The sequence below is a fragment of the Ranitomeya imitator genome, chromosome 1, assembly GCF_032444005.1.
Source record: "Ranitomeya imitator isolate aRanImi1 chromosome 1, aRanImi1.pri, whole genome shotgun sequence".
NCBI classification, from domain to species: domain Eukaryota; kingdom Metazoa; phylum Chordata; class Amphibia; order Anura; family Dendrobatidae; genus Ranitomeya; species Ranitomeya imitator.
The window spans coordinates 555,249,928-555,269,388 of NC_091282.1; the positions used below are offsets into that span (position 1 = coordinate 555,249,928).

General features: G+C 48.3%; 1 protein-coding gene across 1 annotated transcript in view; it reads right to left on the bottom strand.

Annotated features, from left to right (window-relative positions):
* Positions 1-18,623, bottom strand: part of SLC35E1 (solute carrier family 35 member E1) — a 36,176-nt gene extending 17,553 nt beyond the window's left edge. The window contains exon 1 of the mRNA XM_069767743.1: positions 18,143-18,623. Within this exon, the coding sequence (XP_069623844.1) occupies positions 18,143-18,497 (355 nt within the window). The 5' untranslated portion in view covers positions 18,498-18,623. The remainder of the gene's footprint in view (positions 1-18,142) is intronic.
* Between the last annotated feature and the right edge of the window lie 838 nt (positions 18,624-19,461).

Consider the following 19,461-nt stretch of genomic DNA (forward strand, 5'->3'; position numbering starts at 1 on the left):
ATTACATCTATTAGTTGGCCAGTGTGAAATTTTCGCACATTGGTTGTTGGGGGTGCAGGCAATTTCAGGACAATCAAGCTGGTCAAATGTAAATGTATTCAATGAGATGATGAACACACAGTTATGGGTCTCACTGATATCTATCTATCTAGATCTAGATAGATAGATAGATAGATAGACTATAGATAGATCTATAGACTGTATACCGTATATGTTTTCACGACTATTTGAGCTCATGGATCCATTATATGTCCATTTTGCAAGACGGCGAGAAAATCTCGCCATACGGATGTCACACGGATGCTTACATGCGAGAAAATCGCATCCTCGCACTGCACACGGATGACATACAGATCAGGGAATATTTCTCCGATTCTCGTCTGTGTAAAACAGACCGATTTTTTATACGTTGTGTGTAATTCCAGCCTAGCGGAGATCCCCCAACATTAAACATAATGGTATTTTACTCACTGAACAGAAGGGGTCTGGTTGTCAGGACCTTGCAAAACAGGGGCAGCAGCATTATTTCCCCTCCACAGCAGCACTGCCATCTATCTGCAGTGTAAGGAAGTGCAGCACAGCCCTATGTATGTGAATGGTGCAACTCCCTGTACAGCAGTGCCACTTTGACAGTAAAAATGATAAAGGAGAATTGACCCCATAACTGAGCGTATTTACACCATTCTATAATAATTGGTAATATAACTTTAAAAAAAAAATAAAAAAAAGTAGTATCTGCAGTTTACTTTTTTTTTTTTTCTCTCTTTTTTCCAAGGTTATTTCCAACAATCTTTCCCATCGGGAAACAATGTGCAGTCTGAGTTATGTCAATGCTGCAGTTTTTTACTTGGAACCAGAGGTGACTCCAGGTCACCAATAAGCTGCAACCTTAGGCTATGTGCCCATGTTGCAGAAATGCTGTGGAAATCTCCGTATTTCCGCAACTCCCTGCCTCGGGTAAAACGTATGCGGAATTCACATGCGTTTTCCAGCAAAACACAAGCGTTTTACAAGTGTTTTTAGCTTTTGCAGAATGCTTTCGCTTTCCCAAGCAGTCTGAAGCATCGCTTGGAAAAGTGATTGACAGGTTGGTCACAGTTGTCAAGCATAGTGCCTATGCAGCATCAATAGTAAAAGATATAATGTTAAAAATAATTTAAAAAAATATAAAATATGGTTATTCTCACCATTCGACAGCCCCCGATCTCAGCGGCGCTCCCGGTACGTTCCGTTCCGAGGGATGCTTTGCGCAAAGGACCTTTGTGATGTCACGGTCGCGTGACCACGATGTCATCTCAGGTGATTCGCGCAATGCATCCCTAGGAACGGAAGCCACCGCGTGCACTGCTGAGAGGCGGGAGGACTCAGGGGCCATCGGAAGGTAAGTATATCCCTATTTATTTTTATTTGTTTGTTTTTTGTTTGTTTTTTACAGTAATATGGATCCCAGGGCCTGAAGGAGAGTCTCCTTCTCCTCCTGTCCGGTGCCTTTTAGGCTGCATTCATTTATATCTTCCATTTGAAAGCTGAAGTCTTAAACAGGCAAAGATTTACTTTTATTCTACTTCCACATATGTAGCAAATATTTTATATGTACCTAACTGAAATCGGCTGGGCAAGGAGATCGGCAAGCTGGAAAGCCCCCAAGGCAAATGTTAGGATTTGTTTCAGCTTTGTATTAGTGTGCTTTGGGGTAGTGTGGTGCCACCTGCAGGTTGTTTTTCCTTACTGCAGGTTAAGGAAAATTAATGTTTAAACTGTATTTTGTGATAACATCGTGCATGTGTGGTTTGTTCAGCTATTTTCTTGCTGAAGGGGGCAAGTTTACCTTTCAAATGGTGTATCATTTGTGTGTGGGTGCAGTATGAACAGAGATACAAAGGAATCACCGAAAAAGAGTGTTTTGAAATAATATAGAAGGATTACAAGAGTATAGACAGTGAGAGAACAACAACAGTTTGGCCTACAAATGGTCTTTGTGGCTTGTAAATTCTTGCTTTGCATGAAAAAAATGGCACGATTCCCCTGGCCTTCCCCAAGGCTGACAAATTAAACAAGGCTTAAGACAAATCTATGTTAGGAATACATGTGAATGACCTCCTTACAATGCCTGGGCATGCTCCTGAAGAGCTCAGTGGATGTTCTACAGGGGGATCTTCTCCCAGACCTAGATTAAAGTATCAGTCAATTCTAGGACAGTCTGTGGTGCAACATGGAGCAAGACAAGATGTCCCAGACGTGATCGATTGGATTCAGGTCTGGGGAACGTGCAAGCCAGTCCCCAACATCAATGCATTAATCTTGAAGGAACTGCTGACACTTCAGCCACATGAGGCCTAGCATTGTCATGCATCAGAAAGAACCCAGGGCACACTGCATCTGGTGGCACAATGGGTCTGAGGATCTCATCCCGCTACCTCATGGCAGTCAGGTTACCTCTGGCTAGCACATGGAGGGCTGTGCGGCCCTCCAAAGAAATGCCTTCCCACACCATTACTGACCCACTGCCAAACCAGTAATGCTGGAGTATCTTGCAGGCAGCAGAACATTCTCCACGGGTATTGCCAGACTGTCACATGTGATCAGTGTGAACCTGCTCTCATTCGTCAAGATCACAGGGCGCCATAGTCTAATCTGCCAAACTTGGCGTTCTTTGGCAAATGCCAATCCCCCTGTACGGTGTTGGGCTGTAAGCACAACACCCACTTGTGGATGTCAGGCCCTCAAAGAGTCTGTTTCTGACAGTTTGAGCAGATACATGGATGTTAGTGGCCTGCTGGAGGTCATTTTGCAGGGCTCCGGCACTGCTCCTCCTTGCACAAAGGAGGTGGTAGCGGTCCTGGTGCTAGGTTATTGCCCTCCCAAGTCTCCTGGTGTACTGGCCTGTCTTATGGTATCTGCTCCATAAACAGACAGTTATCTTTCTAGACACAGCTTGCATTGATGTGCCATCCTGGATGAGCTGCACTACCTGAGCAACTTCTGTGGTCTTAGCAATGTGTGTGATAAATGGACAGTGTGTATATATATATATATGTGTATATATATATATATATATATATATATATATATATATATATATATATATATATATATATATATATATATATATATATATATATATATATATATATATATGTATATATATATATATGTATATGTATATATATATATATATATATATATATATATTTACTAGATGGTGGCCCGATTCTTACGCATCGGGTGTTCTATGATATGTATTTATGAATGTATATAGCAGCCACATAGCATATAGCCCAGGCCATGTAGTATATAGGAGCCATGTAGTATATAGCAGACAAATACTACGTGGCCTGTGCTATATACTATGTGACTGCTATATACATATTGTAGAATACCCGATGCGTTAATACAGGCCACGCAATATATAACACAGCCCACGCAGTATATAGCAGCTACGCAGTATATAACACTGGCCACGCAGTATATAACACTGGCCATGCAGTATATAGCAGCCACGTAGTATATAACACTGCCCACGCAGTACATAGCAGCCACGTAGTATATAACACTTCCCACGCAGTATATACTGCGTGGCTGTGTTATATACTGCGTGGGAAGTGTTATACAACAGCCACGCAGTATATAACACTGGCCACGTAATATATAGCACAGCCCACGCAGTATAGAACACAGCCCACATAGTATATAACACTGCCTATGTAGTATATAGCAGCCACGTAGTATATAACACTGGCCACGTAATATATAGCACAGCCCACGCAGTATAGAACACAGCCCACATAGTATATAACACTGCCTATGTAGTATATAGCAGCCACGCAGTGTATAACAGTGGCCACGTAATATATAGCACAGCCCACGCAGTATAGAACACAGCCCACATAGTTTATAACACTGGCCAGGTAGTATATAGCAGCCACGCAGTATCTAACACAGCCCACGTAGTGTATAGCAGTGTGGGCACCATATCCCTGTTAAAAAAAAATAATTAAAATAAAAAATAGTTATATACTCACCCCCTGGGATCCACCGAAGCTCCGGCGATACACGCACAGCTGCCGCCATCTTCCGTTCCCAGGATGCATTGCGAAATTACTCAGATGACTTAGCGGTCTCACGAGACCGCTAAGTCTTCTGGGTAATTTCACAATGCATCGCCGGGAACGGAAGATGGCGGCAGGCGCATGCGGCTCGGCGGACTACGGAGGGTGAGAATAGCAGGTTTTTTGTTTTAATTATTTTTAACATTACATTTTTTTTTACTATTGATGTCGCATAGGCAGCATCAATAGTAAAAAGTTGGGGAGACACAGGGTTAATAGCAGCGGTTACGGAGTGCGTTACCCGCGGCATAACGCGGTCCGTTACCGCTGGCATTAACCCTGTGTGAGCAATGACCGGAGGGGAGTATGCGGGCGCCGGGCAGTGACTACGGGGAGTACGGAGCGGCCATTTTCTTCCGGACTGTGCCCATCGCTGATTGGTCATGGCTGTTTTGCCACGACTAATCAGCGACTTGGATTTCCATGACAGACAGACAGAGGCCGCGACCAATTAATATCCATGACAGACAGACAGAAAGACAGACGGAAGTGACCCTTAGACAATTATATAGTAGAAATTATATATATATATATATTCCATCATTATCTGCAATGCTGACATGTAGACAGCAATGCAGCCAGTGAACTCTGCAGCTCTGAGTAGTGGGAGCACTTGGCTGAAGTGCTGTCTACATGATGGCAGCACTGCACATAATAATGGACATAGGGAACAATGATGGAGATTTGATTTAGCACTAGACCCACGGAGGGTGAGTAATGCAGTGTTTTTTTTTGTTTTTTTCTGAAGCCAAAATACCCATTTGACAAGCAGGTCAAAACTGCTCAGAGAAAATCTGTCTATAAGGTCAATCCTCCTAAACCATATATAGGCATTCAGGTCATAGGAAGCAGAATAAAATTATACCTTGGTATATGTGGTCCGATGTTTTATACTACAGAAAGCCACATGTTTTTCTTACATGTACATGAGCTGTTCAGATCTATGGGCGGAGCACTGATCTGCATGAGAATCTGCCTCCAGAGATAATTTTTTATATAAAAGGAGGAGTTACCAGTATGAGACATGTAACTAACACAGAAGAGTGGACCTGTCACCCTGGGGACGCTAGTGAAGGAAGAGGAGGCGCCGCGCAGAGGCCTTGAGTGACTGCTGTGAGGCGTCTGGATTCGGGGGGGGGAAAGACCTGCCCCCGGGACAATTTTACGGTATGAGGGACAAATTTCAAAAACGATATTTCAGCAGTGCCCGGGACCCGAACTAAGAGAGCCACGTTGTCAGAATGCAGCATTAGTGCTGCACAAAGTGGCTCTTTTAATTACAAACGCCTGGGGGGGATAACAGGTATCCCTTTAATTTTGTCTCCTTACAAACACGCTAGCAGCTGCAGCTCTCACAGCTCTGCTGTATTGTAACAATATTATACCACCGTCTGCCTGTGAGACTGAAGCTGCAGATGTGTCAGGTACAATCACACACAGCTCTGCAGGGAGATCAGGAGAGCACAGCGTGGCCATTACACATCACAACCGGCAACCATGACACATCACACCGGCAACCAATAGGCTGTGTGCACACGTTGCATAATTGCCGTGGAAATTTCCGCGGAAATTCCGCAACTCCTGCCGTGGGTATATCTATATCACATGCGGAAATGGCATGCTTTTTCCCGCTAAACACTAGCGTTTTACAAGCGTAATTAGCTTTCAGAATGCTAGTGTTTTCCAAGTGATCCGTAGCATCACTTGGAAAACTAATTGACAGGTTGGTCACACTTGTCAAACATAGGCTACTTTCACACTAGCGTTTTTTTTTTCAATACGTCGCAATGCGTCATTTATGGGAAAAAACGCATCCTGCAAAGTTGTCTGCAGGATGCGTTTTTGCCCCATAGACTAACATTAGCAACGCATTGCGACGCATTGACGCCGTGTTGTGGCGGACTGCCAGGAGCAAAAAACGTTACATGTAACGTTTTTTGCTGCAGACGGTCCGCCATTTCCGACCGCGCATGCGCGGCCGGAACTCCGCCCCCACCTCCCCACACCTCACAATGGGGCAGCGGATGCGCTGGAAAAATGCATCTGCTGCCCCCGTTGTGCGGCGCATTCACTGCTAGCGTCGGTACCTCGGCCCAACGCTCTGACGGGCCGAGTCTGACGCTAGTGTGAAAGTAGCCATAGTGTTTGACAAGTGTGACCAACTTTTTACTAATGATGCTGCCTATGCAGCATCAATAGGAAAAAAGATAGAATGCTAAAAATAAAAAATAAAAAATCGTGATATTCTCACCTTCCGGCGTTCCAGGCAGTCTTCCTGCTCGTCGCGACGGTCCATTCCCAATAATGCATTGCGGCAATGACCCCAGATGACATAGCGGTCTGGCTAGGTCATTTTCGCAAGGAATTACCGGGAACGTAAGAGAATATCATGATTTTTTATTTTATTTTTATTTATTTTTTTATATAGGTATATGGTTCCCAGGGCCTGGAGGAGAGTCTCCTTCCTCTCCTCCACCCTGGATACCAACCGCACATGATCCGCTTACTTCCCGCATGGTGGGCATAACCTCATGTGGAAAGTAAGCGGATCAATGCATTCCTATATGTGTGCGGAATCCCAGCGATTCCACACAAAGAATGAGCATGCTGCGTTTTTTTCCACAAAATGCGATTCTGCCGCGGAAAAAAACGCAACATGTGCACAAAAAATGCGGATTGCATTCTAACAATAGGATGCTTATTGTATGCACGATTTTCATGGTTTTATCGTGTTTTTGTAGCGAAAAACCGTGAAAAAAAAAAAAAGAAAAATCCTGAACGTGTGCACACAGCCTTACACATCGCACTGGGAACCATTACACATCACAATGAGAACCATGACATCACACCGGTAACTCCCCCTTCATATATAATAATCTCTGGAGGCAGATTCTTATGCAGATCATAGATTTGAACAGCTCATGTACATCTTTAATGTAACCTGTCATGTAAAATAACGCCATCAACCAGATCAGATATGGGGTATAATTCGAAGGTCAATAGTGTTCGGACACCATGAGGCGCTGGTACGGAGAGCCCCGCTGTCTTGATTTTTCCCTTGAGAGTAATGGAAACACTCAGACTGCAGACATGCAGCATGAACTTTCTTGCATACAACCAAGTGTCACCATGTAGCCCCAGCCTACAGCCAGCCATACATAGAACACAGACTGACACCCTGAATGTGAAACAGTTGGAAATTTTTTTTTTTATTCTTTACCAAGACAGTTTGGATCATTGGAAAGCTGTTCAGGCCTTCCGTCCCCAGGTATTTACGGTGTAACCGTCATTCACATTTTTATTTCATAGATAAGTAGTACACGTGAAAATATAGAACTTTGTAATAATAGATGTTACCAGGGAAATCTATTTTTCCTGCCAGGACCGGTCAGTCATTTTCAAAATTCTCGGTGATCAGGTAACATTCTGTAATCGGTGAAGACATATTTACCTTACTGAGCTAGGAGATGGCCGTTACTGCTGATGACAGTCTACGTAGAGCAGCGGGGCCCAGCGTCTCCTATCTCAGTAGTGGGAACATCAGTGCTCAGGAATGAGAATTCGGAATGTAAATCCTCACTCCATAGTGTAAGCCTACGTTCCCACAATCAGCTTTTCAGGTTGCAGAATTCCTGCACCTATATGCAACATACGCTAGGTTACTTGGATTTTTTTTTTTAAATACACAGCATCAAATAATCAATGTAACATAGCATGAAAGAAGCAGATCTCCCCAATAAGAAACTGTGTAATATATCTTATGTACTATTAATTTCTGGAAAAAAAAACCATTTAATTGGCAGTTACTCTTGAACCTCTTCAACCCACGAGGCATTACCCCATATGTGGCTGTACAGTACTGCTTAGCCACACAGACAGGGGAGAGACGGAGTGCTAATTGCCTCCTGGAGCACAGATTTTCCTAGAATAGTTTGTGGATTCCATGTACAGAGCTCCTAAGTGCTAGAAGAGCAGAATCCCCCCTCAAATGATCCCATTTTAGAAATGATACCCCTTTGGGAATTTATCTACAGGTGCTGTGATGATTTTGACTCCATGGGTGTTTTCCAGAAACAAGCAGCAGTGGATGTTACAGAGCGAAAATTGCAAGTCTGCTATTGTAGTGACCAGTACTTTATAGTGCCCAGCTCATGGTTCTAGAAACATGCACCGTAAGTTAGGCGGGCTCTCATCACTTCAGAATTGCCAAACATGTGGATGCTAAATGTGGCTTAGGTACACTGTGGGACTCAGAAGGGAGGGGGCATTTGGATTTGGGAGCGAAGAATTTGTCGAATTTCTTTTGGGGGGGGGGGGTAGGGCGAGGAGCCATTTCACTTTTCTAGAGCCTTTGTGCTACCAGTAACGTGGAAGCCCCCAATATATCCGTTACAGATGACAGATCTGGGTGGGGACTTGCATTTTTTGTGGATTGAGTTGGAGCTTTTATTAGGAACATTTTACATTAAGTTAGGGATCATAGTTATCCTGTGCGCTACGCTGAGCACTTACATTATACCTTTAATCTATATCTCAGGATGATACACCTGCCCAATCCATTCACTATAATGAGGCAGAAGAGTTACTCTGGACTCAGTCTGATCTCTGTTTAGTGTTGTCCTGTTAAAGGGCTCATAAAACTCTTGTGAAGCATACTTTTATGCAAGTTAATCTCGGCTTTGGGAAAATGGCCGCCGCGATCTCTTGTGCGCACGCGCGGCATCCCGCGGCCATTTTCCTGAAGCCCCGTGCAGCAGAGCACTCCATCTGCGCACGCGCGGCCCCAGGAAGATGGCCGCCCGCACCAATGAAAGGGATGACAGCGCAGATCGCGCACTGTGTCTTCACGTGGGTGCAGGGAATTCGGACCTTGGACATGCGCACACCACTACGCCACCAACGGAAAGCTGGGGAAGAAAAGAGCGCTGTGAACACGCCCACCTGACCAGACCAGCCTGATTGATATGCGAAAACGGCGACTTTGGTAATGTATTTCTCAGCATACATGGGGAATCAGGGTACACTACATACACTATAGTAACGCACAGCGCAGGCCCTATTTAACAGTATTTATAGCTCAATCTCAAAAAACGCGGTGACAGGTTCCCTTTAAAAAGACGGATGTCGCTGGATGACAAGCCACACAGTGTCCACAGTGCCTGCATCTCACTCATTACAGGGAATCTTCAGTTCGTCTGAATCATGTATTTCAGAGATTGACACGGAAACCCCGATGTAAATGCTCAGCGCAGAGCGCAGGATAAATGTGCGCCGAGATTACTGCAATCTTTGCAAGGCAGAATAAATAAATCAACAGAAGGTCAAGAATTGTTTATTTATTTATTACGCCGTTCCTCGTGCGGTATAAGTGATTAAGCAATGTTATTCTTCAGGTCGGTGCGATTACAGCGATACCAGATTTATATTTTTTATGTTTGGCTGCTGTCACACACAAAAAGATGCTTTTTTCGCAAAAAATATTATTTTTTGCATCACCATATTTTGAAAGCAATAATTATTTTTATTTCTGCACAGTCATATGAAGGCTTTTTTTTGCAGGACAAGTGGTCGCCTTGTTCAGTGGTACCATTTTTGGTTAACTTTTTTTTGATCACTTTCTAGTCATAATAAACAAAAACCAACATTACAGGAATTTTTTTTTTCTATGCCATTCTGTGTGTGGTAAAATTGGTAAGGCAGCTTTGTTCTTTGGGTCAGTACGATTACAGCTATAACATTTATGTTTTGGTGTGTTTACACAATAAACCTATGGTATTTTATAGAAAAAATTATTATTTTGACATCGCTTTATTCTGAGAGCTATAGGTTTTATTTTTTCCGCTGATGGAGCTGTATGGCAGCTTGTGTTTTGCGGGACAAGATGGAGTTTTCAGAGGTTCCATTTTTACTTACAGTTGCCTTTTAATTGTGTTTTATTCAACTTTTTGTTTGTCAGTTTGATGATAAAGCGTAGTTTTTTGCCTCTTTTTTATTTTTTTTTACAGTGTCCACTGAAGGGGTTAACTATTGTGACAGTTTTATGGGTCGGTTTGTTTTGGACACGTCAATCCCAAATGTGTACTTTTCTTACATAAAAATATTTATGGGTAAAATATATTTTTATTTTTTTATCATTTTGCGATTATTAAAAAAAAAAAAAAAAAAACATATCCTCCATGGGACTTTCAGAGTCAGCAGTCTGATCGCGGTTATAAAGCACTGCACTTACAGAGCTCCTGTGCGCACGTGATCCCCATGACGTGTATATATACTTCATTGGGGAAGTCCTTCCCTTGTATGACATTTATACTTCAAGTGTCGTGAAGGGGTTAACAGTCCCTGATGCATTGATCACACATTCATGACCAGCTTTAGCATTATTAGACGGCTTATAATTGCATTGGTGAGCACAGTGACCAATGGAACTCACTGGTTGGGAAAGTGAGGTGGTTGGCTAAGTGCACAGCACCCGGCACCACTAGCCATGGCCTGTATACACAACGGTCAGAGGAAAGTGGGAGACCGGCGTCCCAGACGCTGCACCCAGGAACGCAGTCATTTCCTACAGGGGGTTTCTGCTGCAGCAACACCTGATCTTCTTGGCAGGAAAGAAGCTGCGTCAAAAACGTAGGTTTAGGTGCACTTTTGTTGCTTTTTTTTCTCTTTGTCCATGCTAACGTCCTTGGATTTTCAGCAGCAAAAAGGCAACAAATAAGGATACCTGCGTTTTTTTCACCATCCATTCAAGTCAATGGGTGAAAAAATGCAGCAAAAGCCCTGAAAGAAGTGACATGCTCTATGTCCAAAAAACGCTGCAGAGCACAAAATACTGATCAAACAAGAAAAAAATACAGTGTGTGCATGAGATTTCTGAAATGTCATAGGCTTTGCTGGTACTGGAAAAAGCAGCTGAAAATAAGCAAAAAAATGCACTAATGCCCTGTGTGATCTTAGCCTATATGTTTCATTACCATGTGAGGCTATAAGCGGCATAGCGGGCCAATACAGTGGCATCCACTAGGAGAATGGCAGGAAATCCTTCTGATGAACACCTCCACAAACATCAGTAAGAAAGCAGTGAACTAAAGCTAATGTATCATTATACAGGCCCATTTAGCATTCACATACCAGAAGTAGCACAGGCTTCTGAACAAGACATCTGAGACAGCCTGAAAATGAAGAGACGGTAAGGCCTTATCTGGACGGTCAAACAGCATTAGGTTGCCGGATGTGGAAATTAGCGTTCCAGGATGCAGACCTCATGGTGCAGACCTCATGGTGCAGTACACTACTACTTACCTGAAATGGCTTTCAGTCCTTAATGACCAATTAAAGGGGTTGTCCGGTCCAAACTGATAAGTCTGCAAACAATTTGTGTGACTGCAGACATCTGATTCCCCCCAGTGCAGGCAGTGAGCACTGCGAGGATTCGCCGGTATCAGACCCGGGACTGGAGGAGGTGTATGAATTATACAAACTCCCAGTGGGCTTGGCCTTGGTCCATAAACTTGTATTGAGCCGAGGCCGCACCCCATCTAGTGATGCAGCCTCACTCCATAGAAGTGTATGGAGAGGGAGGCCAAACCCCCTGGCCGGGAGTATGTATAATACATACATACTATAATACATACATACCCACCGCTACTGGGTCTGAAACTGACGAATAGAGTGACTACAGGCCTACCTCTTTGGACCAGACAACCCCTTTAAAGCCACGTACACATACAGGGGATGAAAGAACTATTGAACAGGTCACCAATTTTCTAAGTAAAATATATTTCTAAAGGTGCTATTCACATGGAATTCTCACCAGATGTCAGTAAAAACCCATCCAATCCACACTGGCAAAGAGATCATACCATAGATGTCCATAAATTATGTGTAATAATGAGAAATGACACAGGAAAAAGTATTAAACATATGAGGAAAGAGGGCTGCAAAAGCCATGGAAAGCCATGACACCAGCTGAAATCTATCAGTAATTAGAAAGCAATGCTGCCACTTAGGGAAAAATCAAACACTCCCAAACAGGGTAAGGCTTGGCCAAGTACTGCCCGGCTGTGGCTCACAATCGTCCTGCTGGTGGCCCGCCGTTGGCGGCTCGAGCTTCGGACATCATGCCATCTGCTGTAATCTTAGTATAGTACATATACTGAGAAGTTTCCAAAATTGTAGTTCTAACCCCAAATGGATAGTCACACACAGGAAATACAGGTATTTCCTGGACTGAAAATCCCTCCATACACGTAAAGGAAGTTGGCAAGCGCATGGGTTTCAACAAGGTACGTTCATTTAAAAAGAGGAGAATTCTCTGCAATCAATCTGCCACATGATAGTCTAGCCATAGTCCGCATGCACACATCCATGTGTCAGTGTAATCACAGACCAGACGCAGGGCTCCTGCCGCCCCATAGATGTGTGGGTGCTCCGGCAATGTCACTACATAGGTACAAGTGTCACCCACCACAATGAGGAGTCTGCCTGTGTGTACAGCCGCAGTTACGGTATCATAGCACTTTACCTCCTTAACTAAACAAACAGCCGTAGGGCAGTCCTCAGCCTGGGACTGTACATCCACTAAACCAACACTACATTTTCCAATGAACGCCTTGTGGGAAGCTTACTACCAACTCACAGGTGCACAAGAAGTTACTACATGCAGAGCTGCTCCAACATATTCAGACTTGTGCACAGGGTAATGCAGTAAACATGGATGCTGTAGATGCAAAGAATACATGAGGGTCACAAGTATGAACTGTTCTAGAGAAAAATTGTAAAATCCATAAAGACAACTCCGGAGAGGGGACATATCACCCTCACATTGAGCATATGGGATTACAGTAATTATAACCGGAGAAGTGAGAAAGAGCTGACTCGTCAACCTACACTGAAGTAGGACCTTCTGCTGTGAACAGGTAATTACAGTAGGGGGATCTACCAAGAGCCAGCCACCAAGTCTAGGATTCTTATACTCAGAGAGGTACGAGCTTCCCGTTAGGGATATTTGGCAGTCCTAGAGGGTGGCACAGCCAGTACTACCAGGGGCAGCAGTAATGGAGTCCTAGAGGGTCACACGGCCAGTACTACCAGGGGCAGCAGTAATGCAGTCCTAGAGGGTCACACGGCCAGTACTACCAGGGGCAGCAGTAATGCAGTCCTAGAGGGTCACACGGCCAGTACTACCAGGGGCAGCAGTAATGCAGTCCTAGAGGGTCACACAGCCAGTACTACCAGGGGCAGCAGTAATGCAGTCCTAGAGGGTCACACGGCCAGTACTACCAGGGGCAGCAGTAATGCAGTCCTAGAGGGTGGCACGGCCAGCACTATCAGGGGCAGCAGTAATGCAGTCCTAGAGGGTGGCACAGCCAGTACTATCAGGGGCAGCAGTAATGCAGTCCTAGAGGGTGGCACGGCCCAGCACTATCAGGGGCAGCAGTAATGCAGTCCTAGAGGGTGGCACAGCCAGTACTATCAGGGGCAGCAGTAATGCAGTCCTAGAGGGTGGCACGGCCAGTACTACCAGGGGCAGCAGTAATACAGTCCTAGAGGGTCACACGGCCAGTACTACCAGGGGCAGCAGTAATGCAGTCCTAGAGAGTCGCACGGCCAGTACTACCAGGGGCAGCAGTAATACAGTCCTAGAGGGTGGCACAGCCAGGACTACCAGGGGCAGCAGTAATGCAGTCCTGGAGGGTGGCACAGCCAGGACTACCAGGGGCAGCAGTAATACAGTCCTAGAGGGTGGCACAGCCAGGACTACCAGGGGCAGCAGTAATGCAGTCCTAGAGAGTCGCACGGCCAGTACTACCAGGGGCAGCAGTAATGCAGTCCTAGAGGGTCACACGGCCAGTACTACCAGGGGCAGCAGTAATGCAGTCCTAGAGGGTGGCACAGCCAGGACTACCAGGGGCAGCAGTAATGCAGTCCTAGAGAGTCGCACGGCCAGTACTACCAGGGGCAGCAGTAATGCAGTCCTAGAGGGTCACACGGCCAGTACTACCAGGGGCAGCAGTAATGCAGTCCTAGAGGGTCACACGGCCAGTACTACCAGGGGCAGCAGTAATGCAGTCCTAGAGGGTGGCACAGCCAGTACTACCAGGGGCAGCAGTAATGCAGTCCTAGAGGGTCACACGGCCAGTACTACCAGGGGCAGCAGTAATGCAGTCCTAGAGGGTGGCACGGCCAGCACTATCAGGGGCAGCAGTAATGCAGTCCTAGAGGGTGGCACAGCCAGTACTATCAGGGGCAGCAGTAATGCAGTCCTAGAGGGTGGCACGGCCCAGCACTATCAGGGGCAGCAGTAATGCAGTCCTAGAGGGTGGCACAGCCAGTACTATCAGGGGCAGCAGTAATGCAGTCCTAGAGGGTGGCACGGCCAGTACTACCAGGGGCAGCAGTAATACAGTCCTAGAGGGTCACACGGCCAGTACTACCAGGGGCAGCAGTAATGCAGTCCTAGAGAGTCGCACGGCCAGTACTACCAGGGGCAGCAGTAATACAGTCCTAGAGGGTGGCACAGCCAGGACTACCAGGGGCAGCAGTAATGCAGTCCTAGAGGGTGGCACAGCCAGGACTACCAGGGGCAGCAGTAATACAGTCCTAGAGGGTGGCACAGCCAGGACTACCAGGGGCAGCAGTAATGCAGTCCTAGAGAGTCGCACGGCCAGTACTACCAGGGGCAGCAGTAATGCAGTCCTAGAGGGTGGCACAGCCAGGACTACCAGGGGCAGCAGTAATGCAGTCCTAGAGAGTCGCACGGCCAGTACTACCAGGGGCAGCAGTAATGCAGTCCTAGAGGGTCACACGGCCAGTACTACCAGGGGCAGCAGTAATGCAGTCCTAGAGGGTGGCACGGCCAGTACTACCAGGGGCAGCAGTAATGCAGTCCTAGAGGGTGGCACGGCCAGTACTATCATTACTGCTGCCCCTGATAGTGCTGGCTGTGCCACCATCTAGGACTGCATTACTGCTGCCCCTGACAGTACTGGCTGTGCCACCCTCTAGGACTGCATTACTGCTGCCCCTGCAGTCCTAGAGGGTGGCACAGCCAGTACTATCAGCGGCAGCAGTAATGCAGTCCTAGAGGGTGGCACAGCCAGTACTATCAGGGGCAGCAGTAATGCAGTCCTAGATGGTGGCACAGCCAGTACTACCAGGGGCAGCAGTAATACAGTCCTAGAGGGTGGCACAGCCAGGACTACCAGGGGCAGCAGTAATGCAGTCCTAGAGGGTGGCACAGCCAGGACTACCAGGGGCAGCAGTAATACAGTCCTAGAGGGTGGCACAGCCAGGACTACCAGGGGCAGCAGTAATGCAGTCCTAGAGAGTGGCACAGCCAGGACTACCAGGGGCAGCAGTAATGCAGTCCTAGAGAGTCGCACGGCCAGTACTACCAGGGGCAGCAGTAATGCAGTCCTAGAGGGTCACACGGCCAGTACTACCAGGGGCAGCAGTAATGCAGTCCTAGAGGGTGGCACAGCCAGTACTACCAGGGGCAGCAGTAATGCAGTCCTAGAGGGTCACACGGCCAGTACTACCAGGGGCAGCAGTAATGCAGTCCTAGAGGGTGGCACAGCCAGTACTATCAGGGGCAGCAGTAATGCAGTCCTAGAGGGTGGCACGGCCCAGCACTATCAGGGGCAGCAGTAATGCAGTCCTAGAGGGTGGCACAGCCAGTACTATCAGGGGCAGCAGTAATGCAGTCCTAGAGGGTGGCACGGCCAGTACTACCAGGGGCAGCAGTAATACAGTCCTAGAGGGTCACACGGCCAGTACTACCAGGGGCAGCAGTAATGCAGTCCTAGAGAGTCGCACGGCCAGTACTACCAGGGGCAGCAGTAATACAGTCCTAGAGGGTGGCACAGCCAGGACTACCAGGGGCAGCAGTAATGCAGTCCTAGAGGGTGGCACAGCCAGGACTACCAGGGGCAGCAGTAATACAGTCCTAGAGGGTGGCACAGCCAGGACTACCAGGGGCAGCAGTAATGCAGTCCTAGAGAGTGGCACAGCCAGGACTACCAGGGGCAGCAGTAATGCAGTCCTAGAGAGTCGCACGGCCAGTACTACCAGGGGCAGCAGTAATGCAGTCCTAGAGGGTCACACGGCCAGTACTACCAGGGGCAGCAGTAATGCAGTCCTAGAGGGTGGCACAGCCAGGACTACCAGGGGCAGCAGTAATGCAGTCCTAGAGGGTCACACGGCCAGTACTACCAGGGGCAGCAGTAATGCAGTCCTAGAGAGTCGCACGGCCAGTACTACCAGGGGCAGCAGTAATACAGTCCTAGAGGGTCACACGGCCAGTACTACCAGGGGCAGCAGTAATGCAGTCCTAGAGAGTCGCACGGCCAGTACTACCAGGGGCAGCAGTAATACAGTCCTAGAGGGTGGCACAGCCAGGACTACCAGGGGCAGCAGTAATACAGTCCTAGAGGGTGGCACAGCCAGGACTACCAGGGGCAGCAGTAATGCAGTCCTAGAGGGTGGCACAGCCAGGACTACCAGGGGCAGCAGTAATACAGTCCTAGAGGGTGGCACAGCCAGGACTACCAGGGGCAGCAGTAATGCAGTCCTAGAGAGTGGCACAGCCAGGACTACCAGGGGCAGCAGTAATGCAGTCCTAGAGAGTCGCACGGCCAGTACTACCAGGGGCAGCAGTAATGCAGTCCTAGAGGGTCACACGGCCAGTACTACCAGGGGCAGCAGTAATGCAGTCCTAGAGGGTCACACGGCCAGTACTACCAGGGGCAGCAGTAATGCAGTCCTAGAGGGTCACACGGCCAGTACTACCAGGGGCAGCAGTAATGCAGTCCTAGAGGGTGGCACAGCCAGTACTACCAGGGGCAGCAGTAATGCAGTCCTAGAGGGTGGCACAGCCAGTACTACCAGGGGCAGCAGTAATGCAGTCCTAGAGGGTGGCACAGAGGGTGGCACAGCCAGGACTACCAGGGGCAGCAGTAATGCAGTCCTAGAGAGTCGCACGGCCAGTACTACCAGGGGCAGCAGTAATACAGTCCTAGAGGGTCACACGGCCAGTACTACCAGGGGCAGCAGTAATGCAGTCCTAGAGAGTCGCACGGCCAGTACTACCAGGGGCAGCAGTAATACAGTCCTAGAGGGTGGCACAGCCAGGACTACCAGGGGCAGCAGTAATACAGTCCTAGAGGGTGGCACAGCCAGGACTACCAGGGGCAGCAGTAATGCAGTCCTAGAGGGTGGCACAGCCAGGACTACCAGGGGCAGCAGTAATACAGTCCTAGAGGGTGGCACAGCCAGGACTACCAGGGGCAGCAGTAATGCAGTCCTAGAGAGTGGCACAGCCAGGACTACCAGGGGCAGCAGTAATGCAGTCCTAGAGAGTCGCACGGCCAGTACTACCAGGGGCAGCAGTAATGCAGTCCTAGAGGGTGGCACAGCCAGTACTACCAGGGGCAGCAGTAATGCAGTCCTAGAGGGTCACACGGCCAGTACTACCAGGGGCAGCAGTAATGCAGTCCTAGAGGGTCACACGGCCAGTACTACCAGGGGCAGCAGTAATGCAGTCCTAGAGGGTCACACGGCCAGTACTACCAGGGGCAGCAGTAATGCAGTCCTAGAGGGTGGCACAGCCAGTACTACCAGGGGCAGCAGTAATGCAGTCCTAGAGGGTGGCACAGCCAGTACTACCAGGGGCAGCAGTAATGCAGTCCTAGAGGGTGGCACAGCCAGTACTACCAGGGGCAGCAGTAATGCAGTCCTAGAGGGTCACACGGCCAGTACTACCAGGGGCAGCAGTAATGCAGTCCTAGAGGGTCACACGGCCAGTACTACCAGGGGCAGCAGTAATGCAGTCCTAGAGGGTCACACGGCCAGTACTACCAGGGGCAGCAGTAATGCAGTCCTAGAGGGTGGCACAGCCAGTACTACCAGGGGCAGCAGTAATGCAGTCCTAGAGGGTGGCACAGCCAGTACTACCAGGGGCAGCAGTAATGCAGTCCTAGAGGGTGGCACAGAGGGTGGCACAGCCAGGACTACCAGGGGCAGCAGGCACTACTCACCAGTGTGCGCATAGGACACGGGCACTTTCCAGATGCTGAAATGCGCGGACACTGAGGCGAAGTACTTTCCGAACGCCAGCGGGATAATGTACCAGCGATAGTACCGGGCGGGCAGCTGGGTGTGCGGGACCCCCCACGCACGGAGCATCGGGGGCAGGAAGCAGCAGATAGCCAGGATATGGAACAGGGACACAGTCACAGGGTACGGGAAGCCGTTCAGGATGATCTTGTTCACCACGTTGCCGCCAGAGCTCACCGAGTACCAGAGAAGGCAGAGCACGGCTACACGGGCCCCCTCTCGTACATTACCGGGCGCCGCTGCTCCGCCGCCCCCCGCTCCGGACACCACCGCCATGACCCCGATCCTCCTCCTTCCCCACGGGGAAGCCGCACACCACACCGGGACACACACAAGAGATACGTGGAAGTGGAGACGTCAAGAGAATGGGTGGTGATAGAGCACTTTCACAATGACATCACTTCCGATGGGACGCTCGCTTTCTTCTACGTCACGTCCGGCCTTGACGTTACCTGTTTGGTCTCCTCTTGTCGGGGCTGATTTGCATAGATTAGTTTTATTTCTTCTTGATTGCTCGTTATTTTGTCAACTGATGTTGGAGCTGGGACAGAGAAACTGCTGCGGGCAGATGGTGGACATGGTGACGTGCCGGCTCCATAGCTGGGGCATTTAAAGGGAGCCCGTCACCAGATCCAGGCAGCTCAAACCATGGGCAGCATGAAGTAGAGCTTAGTTACACAGTGGTAGCCTGGCATGGTGGTGGGCTCGTGCAGACGGTGGATCTCGATGTGATCACGGACTGGCCGAGTGTGACAGTGCCATAGAGATGAGGCCACCCGTGGCCCGTCCGTACTCTGCAGTCCCTGCTCGGAGCGAGATCCACGGGTCTGACGAAGACCTTACTCTGGAACGCCACACGTAATGGAAAAGCATTGTGCTCAGCGTGCGTGTATAGGGGAGACCTGTCAGCAGCTGGCAACAGGGAAGTCGCCCACCGGCCACGCTGGACTAGTTATGGCTCTCCCTGTAGTCTCCAACGTCAAACTAAGTTTTCTCTGGTGGTAATCATGCAGCCAAGCAGCCTGGCCCGACTGTCTTTAGCAAGACTGCATGGACCAGTGCTCATACCACTGAACGCCCGCTCTATCTCCCAGTGGGCTATACACTACACAGACAACACAGGGTTAAGGTAAAAGAGTGTGGCAATACTTTATTAAACCGTAACACACAATGGGAAACAGAACAATCTCAGCAATTACTCCAATATAATGCACATTACAGGGTCTCACTCTTCCACTGT